The 12,553-nt window shown below is 38.1% G+C and overlaps 1 protein-coding gene across 2 annotated transcripts in view; it reads right to left on the bottom strand.

Annotated features, from left to right (window-relative positions):
- Positions 1–12,553, bottom strand: part of CDADC1 (cytidine and dCMP deaminase domain containing 1) — a 46,229-nt gene that overhangs the window by 28,448 nt on the left and 5,228 nt on the right. For both annotated transcript variants that reach the window (XM_025364279.1, XM_025364280.1), the window contains exons 3-4: positions 9,705–9,779; positions 6,005–6,182 (exon numbers count right to left, since the gene is read on the bottom strand). In XM_025364279.1, the coding sequence (XP_025220064.1) occupies positions 6,005–6,182; positions 9,705–9,779 (253 nt within the window). The remainder of the gene's footprint in view (positions 1–6,004; positions 6,183–9,704; positions 9,780–12,553) is intronic.

Here is a 12,553-nt window from a genome sequence, read left to right as displayed (position 1 = left end):
ACAGGAAAAATAATAGTTATCAGTTTCACTGGAAAATTAAGAAGAATAGAAGGACAAAATTGAGCAGCAGAATTCGTATAGACATTTAAATTTAAATATTAAAAGCCCAATTGAGATTTTCAGGGAGGGTTTGTTTTGCCCTTTGGCCTCATGAATGGTTTCATGAAGGGCTTCATGAATGGGCTTTGGTGGCCTATGAACTCTGTAAAATTCTATTCTAAATTTTGCACATTTATTTTGTTCCGGTTAATTCCAGAAGACATTTCAAACATTTTTCTTACATCATATAATAAAAGTACTTAAATAAATTGACAATTATAAAAATAGATCAGTGAAATGCACCTTATATTTTAATAAAAATGTTTTCAGAAATAGATAAGTGAAAGCTGAGTGTTTCTTTGATAGATTCCCCTGTACTATAGGAGTGATAATTGCAGCTATTGCAATAGTAGTAATTGTTAAATGGATACTAATGAATAGCATAGCATAGTGGGTAAGAGTTTATATGGCACAGGCTCTAGAATCAGATTAAGTAGGTTCAAATACTAGTTCTGCAAGTAACTTAAATAATGTTTATTAATGTTTATTAAATTTAAATAAAATTAACTTGCCAGCAAGTTAAATGTCTCCCAGCCTCAGTTTCCCTATTTGTAAAATGGGGGAAATAATGGTAGCTAACTCATAATTCATTATGAATTCAGTGAGTTAAACTTGAAAAGACTTATTACAGTAGCTGGCACATAAAGACTTGATAGTAGTTTATATGGATGCTATCTCATATTAGCATATATAGAATTAATAGTGTATCACTATACCTTTTTTTTTTTTTAATAGAGACCAGTCTGTCACCCAGGCTGGAGTGCAGTGGTGACATCATTGCTCACTGTAACTTCTAACTCCCATACTCTATCAATCCTCCTGCTTCAGCCTCCAGATTGGCTATGATTGCAGGTGTGCACCACCACACCCAGCTACTTTTTTTTTTTGGTAGAGACGGGGTCTTGCTATGTTGCCCAGGCTGGTCTTGGGCTCCTGGCCTCAGGCGGTCCTCCCACTGGCCTCACAATGTTGGGATTGCAGGTGTGAGCCACTGCCCCTGGCCTGTACTATGCTATCAATTCCATATATGGAATGGTATTTTCCCTTTCAGAGCTCTTTAAAGCTCTGCAGAAGATTTACATGTGTTTAGAGAGCTAAGAGAAATCAGAGAATGGAAACTGAGTGTGTAATAGAAATTTAACTCTTCATGTTATATAATCATGCATAATTTCTATCTTCATTCTCTGAAGTTGCCTAGAGCACCATCACAGCTAGGAAACTTCCATCATCAATTACCTTATTTGCAAAACCAAGTACCCAAATAATTGTCTCAAGAAGGGAAAGACAAACCTGTTACAAGCTAAAATATTTGGGAATTTGTGTGGCTTGAATAGGGCACCACAAAGTTTTATAATGCCTGATCTAGCCCTGTGCCTAACAGTTTATTTAAAGTCTTAATGCTAATGTTAATTAGTTCCCAGGTGGTTGACCTTATAAGAAAACACTGTGGTATTTTAATGTGGTAAACGTGTGAAGGCCTATGGCTCAGTTAATCACTCCCACAACTTTGAGCTGTGGGTCTTACTGGTGGAAGGAACTTGAACAGGTCTCCGCTCTTGTCATTAGATATCAGAGAACTGAAATTGGTTGGAATTGTAAGCAGTGAATAGATGCGTTGTTAGAATGATTCCATCACTTATACATTGCTTAAAATTCTAATAAAGTAACTTGCTTTGTTAAAAAAAAAAAAAAAATTGGCTTAATAGAAAACAGCTGGATGCTCAAATTTGCTTCTGTTTTCAATCTGTTGCAATATGTTGTTTTCACTGAAGGATATGAAAATTATCTGGCCTCATATAGACATGTGGTTGAAAAAGGAGTATTTTAACAGCCATTTCAGACACTTGTGAATATTCTTCTTTGGCACTACATAAAAATTTGACAAGGGATAGTTTCTTAAAGGTTAGTTACAATGTAGAATCTGAAACCATATCAATAAACTTTTTGAACTGTTAGGTTAAAGTCCATTGGTCTGTCTTGCACTTAGAATGCTTTTACTCATGCATGATTTTGTAGCATTGTGCATTGGTCATCCGGAAAACAATGATTTACTGATTCCACAATATTAAAAAAAAAATCCCATTCATTAGTATCACCACCAATCCCATCAAAAGAGTCTAAGTGGTGAGATGCTGTCAGGCTCATAATGGAGAATATGAGTTTTCCAAAATTCTAATTTTCACTTGATAGCTCAAATTCTATCACTGGCAACAAAAAAATGTCAGTTGTTTATCTGAAAGTGACAGGTTCACTATAGTTTCAAGAAAATATCTGCCAAATATCCAAGTCTAACCACTGTCAGTTCATGATATTCCATTAAAAAAGTAGATAATTCAGTCTGCAACTCAAATAAATCACATACATGGTTTTCCTCAAAGCCATCTTCATACCTTAGGTCTGTAGCAAAAGCACTTTATACCCACCTCCTGTTTCCTCACACAGAATATTAAAAAGATGTAGACTCAAGTTGGGATTTAATAAAATTAATAGTTTTTACTGTTTCATCAAGGACTTTCTTATGTAAAACTGGTTTTCTTTTTTCCCTCTGAGTGCAGTGAAGAGTACAATGACTACCAGTGCGGTATGGCACGACTGTTTTGATTAATGATATGGAAACAGGCCGGGTGTGGTGGCTCATGCCTGTAATCCTGGCACTTTGGGAGGCGGAGGTGGGCAGATCACGAGTCAGAAGTTTGAGACCAGCCTGACCGACACAGTGAAGCCCCGTCTCTACTAAAAATACAAAAATTAGCTGGGCGTGGTGGTGCGCGCTTGTAATCCCAGCTACTCAGGAGGCTGAGGCAGGGGCATCACTTGAACCTGAAAGGCAGGGGTTGCAATGAGCTGAAATTGTGCCATTGCACTCCAGCCTGGGCAACAGAGTGAGACTCCCTCTCAAAAAAAAATAAAATAAAAATAAAGATACGGAAATAGTAGTTTTACCTATCATTGTTTTGGTACCATTAGTATGAATGTAGTGTTTTTGTTTTTGCTTTCTGGGACAGGATCTTGCTCTGTGGCCCAGGCTGCAGTGCATTGGTGAGGCGGGATCACAGCTCACCGCAACCTTCGCATCCCAGGCTCCAGTGGTCCTCCCACCTCAGCCTCCCAAGTAGCTGGGACTACAGGCACACACCACCATGCCTAGCTAATTTTTCTATTTTTAGTAGATAAGGGGTTTCTCCATATTGCCCTGGCTGGTCTCAAACTCCTGGGCTCAAGCAATCCACTTACCTCAGCCTCACAAAATGTTGGGACTACAGGCATGAGCCACCATGCCCAGCCTGAAGGTAGTGTTATTATGAAAATAACATTGACCTCGTGGACCATCAGGAGTCCACAGACCACACTTGGAGAGTGCTACATTTGCCTTGTAACTGAGGTAACAGCAATTCTAACTAAAGTAATCTAGCTGTAGCATGGGGTTCAGCCATGCTCCCTTCCTAAGATAACTAAATATAATACATAAGCCTAATCTAACATAGCAATTTTGCTTATATATTGTCCAACACCAATATACAAGCATTTCCATTGTAGATCCTTCCTGACTTTCCATACTTCATTATCTTTCTTGTCAGGATCAAATGTCTTAAGACATCAAGCAGTGAACTGCACTCTCCTATTCTTCCCTCTAATTTGTGGCTCCAAGGCTATTAAGACTGCTTTCAGCACAGTTAGCTCAGCACAAAGCACAACTATCTTTTATTCATTTTTCTCCCTTGATCTAGAACAGATCAGCCAACAAATGTTTTGGTTCTTTCACATTCTTTCATTTCTGTATCAACGTCATCATCTGAATCCTATTTTAAACCTTGCCTAATGCAATGGTCTACTAATTAAGCTCCCAATCTCTAATCTCTCCCTGTTCCAATTCAATAACAGCAATAACAAAAATTTCAATCATGTTACATCTTTCTCAAGAATCTTCAATGTCTCCACATTGCCTACAAACAGGAACTGTAGGTCAGTTGAACATAAGTGATAAAACACATGTCCAATCTGCCTGGTTAGTTGGGAAAAGGAGAAAAAAATGCCACCACCACTCTCATACCTATTTTTTTAACGTATTGGTAACTGTAGTTGAGAATATAGAATCCAATCACTACCACAGATACCTACCTGCTCAAAACACTTGTTGCAGGCCAAGAGGTTTCTAGCCACATGACCCATTTCTTCTAGAAGTTCTGCCATTTATAGCTCAAGGCACTGACCTTGACATAGATCTGATCATTACTCTCAAGGCTTTGATGTAAATAAAAACAGCTCTTTCTCAAAACAGGCCTAGGAACTCTGTTCCATAAGATAAAGTTCAAAGGCCCTACAGTTCTTCAAAGTTCTCCACTATCATTATAATTCATCTGCCACTATTCTCCAAGAATAATTCTCCATTTCAAATACTGACCCTAGAACTTTGCTTCTTACAACTTGATGACTCTATATGCACTGTTCCCCCTGACCAGGAATGTGTTCCTCTTCCTCTACCTATGATGCATTAAGATCAAGCTTAATCCTCAGCCTTTCATAATATGGCAGTCTGCAGGGATCACTATTTCTCCTCTGAGACCAAATATCACTTACAACCTGTATCACTGATAAGGTACTAGATAATGCATCATATTAAATTGTTATTTTGGCCCCCAAATAACACCTTGAGGGTAAAGATTAGGAAGCACATTAGTTTTTTTGTTTGTTTTTTGATCTGCCATGATGCCTATGCAACAGGATGCATACTTTTTAAATGAAAGAATGATTGGCATATACCTGGGTGCAAAACAGAATCATAAGCACAGAGAGGTTTAGTGAATAGCCTGGTGTGGATGGATGGCTATACATTAAAAATTTGTGTTCCTCCTTCCAAAATGTAGAGTAGTCACTGAAAGACAGTTGCCCAGTGGGAACAACAGTTCTCACAATGGATGAGAACAGAAATAATGTATGCGACTTCCAGGTCAGGGTTTTAAGAAGCAGGTTCACCCTCTCTACTCATTCTTTCTCAGTCTGCCTCTGGATACAGAGGACTCAAAGCCCTAGAAACGACAACAGCAATGAGACAGAAGATGCCTAGCCCAGGAATCAACCACATGGAGAAAGCTGCCTGCTGTTTAGCAACACATGCGTTGGACTATTATACAAGTGATAAATATCTAGTACCCTAAGCCACTGAAATTTTGTTTTGTTATAGCAGTTAGCATTAGTCTACTCATACACTGAGGGTCATTTAATAGGTTAGTAGACATGAATGATACCAGAATCCATGTTTTCTGATGTTACTCTTATAATGTATCAAACTGTCTTCAGATATATATTTATATATTTTTTATTTTGTTTTTTAGAGACAGGGTCTTGCTCTGTCACTCAGGCTGGAGTGCAGTGGAGCGATCAGAGCTCACTACAGCCTTGAACTCCTGGGCTTGAGCAATTCTCCTGCCTCAGCCTTCTGAGTAGCTGGGATTACAGGTGCGAGCCATAGCACCTGACTTTGAGATATATATTTCTAAATTATCTCTGTGGTATTTAGCAAATGTGTTCCCACCACTGCTCTCAGACAAATGCTCTTTCCTTCTTCTTCTTCTTTTTTTTTGGAGACAGGGTCTTGTTCTGTCACCCATGCTAGAGTGCAGTGGCGCAATCATGGCTCACTGTATCCTCGAACTCCTGGGCTCAAGCAATCCTCCCACCTCAGTCTCTCAAGTAGTGGGGACCACAGGCATGCACCACCATGCCTAGCTAATTTATTTTTTGTAGTGATGGGGTCTCCCTACGTTGCACAGGCTATTCTTGAACTCCTAGGCTCAGGCGATCCTCCTGCCTTGTCCTCCCAAAGTGCTGGGATGACAGGCATAAACCACCATGCCCATCCCAGATAAATACTCTTAATCCCCAACAAACCCTTTTCTGCACTTACCATTTACAATCATTTTCAAACAAGCAGAACATGGTTTTCTGGAAAAATAAAGATCACAGTTTTTCAGCCTTGACCCATGTTTAATAAGAGCAATCTGCCCGGCATGTAAATCTTCACTAGAACAGTGGAGACCAACAATTTTCATGTTTTTCACCACCACAAGACCAGTTCTCTTTACCTACATTAAGATATAAAATAACAACTTATTAGTTATAACACCTAATAATCACATTATGGATTATACTTGAATTATTAATAAAATGGAAGTTTTGTTTAATTCTTTATCTAAACAGAGTTTGTACAAAGCACATTTCTCATTAGATCCAAAAAGCTTCTGAAACTTTAGTGTTGACTTTAGGCCAGAAATTTTCTAAACCTAAGCTCTACTAATCGAACGATTAAGCATGTAATTATCATTAATTTGTTCTAGTGAAAGATTAGATACATTATAACCTAGTAAAGGGCAAGAACTAGGTCAATTTGACTTGTTTCTTATAGCACTGAGTGTAGTACCATTTAGTATTAAGCTTCTAGATGGTAATAAAGAATATAAAGCCCTGATTTTACACATGGATAAGTAAAGCCCAGAAAGTTTACATGACTTTCTGAAAGACACACAGATGGTAAAAGGCAGATGGTAAAGCAGAGGTCATCTTAAATTCTAAAATATTTTAGATATTGACCAAAGTAAAGATAATTCTCAATTTCTTTCTAGAAACTACTGGCTGTATCAATTTTTAACACTATGGCAGTCTAGACTACTATAGTTGGGTCCCACCTCCTACTATAGGTAAGTTATAAAAACAAAAAGAAGGAAGATATACCATCAAGTGTCAAAAAGGATGAGAGAACTTGACGTCAGAGCAGTGAGCGTGAGCTATCTTAGCAGTATTCCACAGAGAAGGGACTGGCTGAGCCTGATTTAAGCCCTGCAGACTGCGGACTGACTGGGGTTCTAAGCACGTCCAGTGGATCTCTTTGAGTGAAGGTTTTGTGTTACTATTGAACCTAAAGTGTCTCAACTTAAGCAAATATTAATCAAAGCTGGTATAACAATATCAGATAAAACAGACTAAGGTAAAAAAAAAAAAAAGTCAGTTCTGCATAAGGCACAAAATAATCTATGCTGTTTTCACAGCAAAAGCCTCTGAAGGAATGTAAACCTGATCCTTGGGCTGGGGACTGACTGTTACATGAGGGGAGCTTGGGCTGAGGAGAGGTTGTCCCTATTCCCCATCCCCTTCCAAAGGGATTTTACCCTATACTTATTCCCCAGTGCAGCATATCTGAAATCACTTTAAGGATCAGACCAAAGCGATATTAACTAGTCAATTTTCAGTTTCAGTTTTGAGTATAAATGTTTGAGATTATGGAGAAAAATTTGTAAAATATCTAAAAAAGAAGGAACAGAGAAGCTTTTATGGAATTCCATTTCTGAGTTAACCAACCATCTCCTAAACTAGAAAGACATTTAAAAAGGAATACAAAAATCTCTGCTTTACAAAATATATACCTAGGAATGTATGTAAAATATGAAAATCCTATCTGTATTGGCTTTTAAAATAAGCTTTAAATTGACCTTGAATTTGTGAACACTTTCCTCTCCCTACCAAAATTTCTAGAGTTTTATGCTCCTCAAATGCAAAGTATATATTATTATTGATTTCTGAATACTTTCAATAAGTTTGTTTGTTTGTTTATTTATTTCAGACAGAGTCTCTGTCGCCCAGGCTGGATTGATTGATTGTTTGATTGATTTGAGACGGAGTCTTGCTCTGTCGCCCAGGCTGGAGTGCAGTGGCATGATCTGGGCTCACTGCAAGCTCCGCCTCCCGGGTTCACGTCGTTCTCCTGCCTCAGCCTCCGCAGTAGCTGAGTAGCTCCTACCACGCCTGGCTAATTTTTTGTACTTTTAGTAGAGACGGGGTTTCACCGTGTTAGCCAGAATGGTCTCGATCTCTGGACCTTGTGATCCACCCGCCTCGGCCTCCCAAAGTGCTGGGATTACAGGCGTGAGCCACCATGCCTGGCCAGTATCATCGTGGAAAAGAAGTAATGTTGCCTCATCAAAAGATCTTGACAGAGCTCCTGTTGTTAAATTGAATCAACATGACCAGTGGAAGTGGCAGCAAGGGAATGATTTCAGCTTTAGATTTTCCTAGTTAAGCAGACAGAAATAAAGCCAGAAAAAAACATAAAAAAAAAAATTGTTCCTATTAAGTGAGAAGCATACTCATCAACTTATTTGTTATTAGAACCACCTTTTGGGTCGACTTTATCACTTTTTTGTCTAGAGTCCTTTTCACCTTAGAAAATACATTTTTTTTCATTTTGCATTTAGGTAAGGCCAAAATATCAAGTTTGAGACAAAGATTTTTCCATCTGAAACTCAACAAAACAAATAAAAGCTCAAGTTGCATTCCATTTCGGCACTTCCATTTACTGCAAATCCCAGAGGACTGAATCTTTTCAGTGAATCACTGCTCTGAATTTGGTTTTCCTTCACTTCGCTAACATTTTGGCAAGTCATCTATGTCACAGAGTTTTACACTAAAACATGGGCAAAAGGGGACAGTCTGTTTTGTATATGTTTTGTATATGGACTAGTACATTGACTTAAATGGTGATTCACTATTTTTTCCCCTTGGCCTTTCTTAATATGAAAACATGTAAATATTCTGAGACAAATTATTTCTATATTTCTACTGGGCTCACTCAGAATGAATTAGGAAATCTCTAGGAATATTTATCAAGGTAACTCTTCAAAACATACATGCTTAGTCTCCACTCTGCACCCAATGAATTGGAACCTCTGGAAAACTCAAAAGAATAAAGTAACAAGGAAATACTATACAATATTAAAAAGAACAAGGTTCATCTTTCAGGTCTGCACTTTGATTTTACCCTACTTACCAACTAATAAGTTAACCTATTACTGTTTCATAGATATTAGCAGAAAACATGAAACTTCTGGGTTAGAAACAATGAACTTTATTATTTGCAGCACAGCAGTCAGTATGAGCACCATTTCTGTTTCCCTGCCCTCAAGCCCCATGATGGGTAATACAGATGGGCACAGATAGCTGCCTGGACACAGGGTGGGTAGTGTTATAGGAAAGGAACACTGAGCTTGAGGGTCCTACTATTTCACAGCAGAAAGTAAGAAAGTTTGCTCTTTGTCCTGGGGGAAGACATTACCTCAACCTTCAGGGCTGATCACTGCAAACACAACTCTGAGAAATGACCCAGGTAAAACTCTGGGTTTATTTACTAGGTAAAGTAAATGCAAGGTTAGGGACTTGCATTCTTGGTATACCCAGCAAGGTGTGTGGAAGTGTGAGAGAACTAAGGGAGAGTATTTCTTAACACATCTATATGAACTCTCAAGAGTTTTTTTTTTTTTTTTTTTTTTTTTTTTTAAAAAAAAAAATGGAAAAAAAATAAAAAATTTTTTTTTTTTTTTTTTTTTTTTTTTTTAAAGCAAGATGTAGGACATAGCACAGAATAATCCTACCTGTAATTTTTTTTTTTTTTTTTAAAAGGAGTGACATATAGTCTTGTAAATATACAGACCATTTTTAGAAGAGTATTTTAAAAACTCCCTTGAAAGCAGAAATGGAGGCACTTTTATTCTACTTTATACTATTCCTTTTACTTTGTCATTATGAGCATACATATATGTGAAATCACAAAAATTTACCTGTCTTTTGTCAGTAGATACTCTGGTCATCTCTTCATTATCTCCTAAGGGTCCATGCTTTCCCTCTTCATTTTTCTAATAATAATCAGATTAAGGGAAAAAAAGATTAGCACATAAGACATATGACTAATTCAACATTCCCATATTTAAAGGCTGGCGTCCTTGGCTTTGACCATTTTTTTTCCATGATGAAACTCTACAATGACTTCCCACTTTGTTCAGATCAAGTTCATACTACTTTACCTAGTAAATAAACCAGCCTGGGTGACACAGCGCGAGACTCCGTCTCAAAAAAAAACAAACAAAAAAAAAAAACAACAAAAAAAAAAACCTTTATTTACTTTCCCAAAACATAGAAGGACTGGAAATTGTGATCAGAATATAAAATTCTGAAGTTTATGGTTTCAGAATTGTGGCAGTTTTGAGTAATGGAAAAGTCCAAAGTGTGGCCATGAATGACTAAAGTGGAATAGAGGTAAATTAATTGGAATAGAGAAGATAAGGAACTATGTAGCAAAAGTATTAGATCGGGACTGTGGTTGATAGGATAATGCCCCACCAGAGATCTCCTTGTCCCAGTCCCTGGAGTCTATGACTATGTTTTGTTACATAGCAAGGAGGAATTCAGGTTGCAGCTGGAACTGAGGCACTAACCACCTACTTTGAGATGGGGAGATTATCCTTGATTATCTGATTGGCCCAATGTTATCACAAGGGTCATTATAAGTAAAAGAGGGGTGTGGGAGAGTCAGTGATGCAACATGAAATACCTGACTGGCCACTGCTGGCTTTGAAGATGGAAGAGGCCCATGAGCCAAGGAAAACAGATAATCTCCACAGGTAGAAAAGGCAAGGAAAGTTTCTCCCCTAGAGTGTCTGAAGGGAATCTGGCTCTGCCAACACCTTGACTTTAGCCCAGTAAGACCCATTTCAGACCTCTTACCTACAGAACTGTATAATAAATTTGTGTTGTTTTAAGCCACCAACTTTGTGGTCATCTGTTATAGCAGCAATAGAAAACTAATACAGGTATATCCATGAGGGGAAAAGTGAAAACTGGAAGTAGAAAGAAAGTTTTGAGGCAGGGACCAAAGTCCTTCATTTATTAGTTCAACAAATACTTATTGAACCCTTGCTATATGGCAGCCTAGTTGCTCAAGATGCAGCTCTCATAGGGCTTATAATTTATGAAAACAGGAAAGTGACTATCAAGTAAGTTGATTAAGACAAAGAAAGTGGCATAGAATTCTGTGAGCTCCAAAATAGGTGGGATAACCGGGTGTGGTGGCTCACGCCTGTAATCCCAGAACTTTGGGAGGCCGAGGTGGGCAGATCACGAGATCAGGAGTTCGAGACCAGCCTGGCCAACATAGTGAAACCCTGTCTCTACTAAAAATACAAAAATTAGCTGGGCATGGTGACACGCGCCTGTAGTCCCAGCTACTCGGGAGGCTGAGGCAGAAGAATTGCTTGAATCTGGGAGGGGAAGGCTGCGGTGAGCTGAGATCAGGCCACTGCACTCCAGCCTGGGCAACAAAGCAAGACTCCGTCTCAAAAAAAAAAAAAAAATTGGTGGGATAGTTAATAAATTGATAAAGTTTTAAAGTAGGAATGGGAAACTCTGTAAATGTTGACCTGCTAGTCTTATGAAACAAGTGCTGGATGCTAGAAAAGAAACAACCTTCAAAAAGAAGTTTATAGGAAAACCCATGTTCTGCGAATGAGGTTTCTGTTCAAACAGAACAGGAAGTAGAGGAAGTGATGATGTCAGTGGAAAAACGGTAAGGATGTGGGTGCTAGTAGTGGTAATAATTATACGAGTGATGATAATAATAGTACCTAACATCTACTGCATGTTTATCATGTACCAGGCCCTAAATTATCTCATTTAATCCTTATAACTTTATAAAGTAGCTCCTATTATTTCCGTTTTACAAATGAGGAAATTGTGGCTGAGAAAGATTAAATAACTCAACCATGGTCACACAGGTAATAAGTGGATATGCCAGATCCAGCCCAAGATCCATTGTCTTAACCATTATGCTACATTGCTTCTGTTCTGGAAAAGTACAGTGAGGGCCTTTAGCATAAGGTACCAGAAGACACAATGGAAAGAGTTAGGAGGCTAGGTGCGGTGGCTCATGCCGTAATCCTAACACTTCGGGAGGCTGAGGCAGGCAGACTGCTTGAGCCCAGTAGTTAGCGACCAGTCTGGGCAACATAGCAAGACCCCATCTCTATTAAAATAAATAAATAAGGAGACAAGAACAACAACAACAACAACAAAACACATAGTACCTAACATGTGCCAGGCACTAAGACCTTTACAAATATTAACTCATTCATTTCTCATAAAAGCCTCATGTAGTATATACCAGTAACATTTCATTTTACAGATGAGGAAGCTGACACTGAGAGGTAAAGTTACCCAAAGTTATACAACTAGTAAAAGGCGGAGTCAGAATCTGAACCCAGGCAGGCTGGCTGTAAAACCATGGGCTACTCTAAGACACTAGACTAAGGTGCTGCTCTAATGTTTATACTAACATTACAGTATAAGTATTTTCTTATGTTAAGTGAAAAGGGTAGAATCCAGAGTTAAATGATCTCATGTAAGTAAAGAAAATAAGAGAAAAAAGACTGAGAAACAATTTTTAAAGAGTAATTAGTCTCTAGGAGGTAGAATTATGATAAAACTTTTCTTCTGTCCATTTTAAAAATAACAAACATTTATTACTTTGGTAATTCATAAAAATACTTTTAGTAAGACAAAAGGTTGGTAAAGTATCAAAAGCAGTATTTCCAATACATTACATGTCTAATTGCATCTTGGTGTTTCTATTATTTAC

This window comes from Theropithecus gelada, chromosome 17 (genome assembly GCF_003255815.1).
Source record: "Theropithecus gelada isolate Dixy chromosome 17, Tgel_1.0, whole genome shotgun sequence".
In the NCBI taxonomy this organism is placed as follows: Eukaryota; Metazoa; Chordata; class Mammalia; order Primates; family Cercopithecidae; genus Theropithecus; species Theropithecus gelada.
The sequence above is the reverse complement of the archived record's forward strand: the minus strand, read 5'-3'. Positions and strand labels throughout refer to the sequence as shown.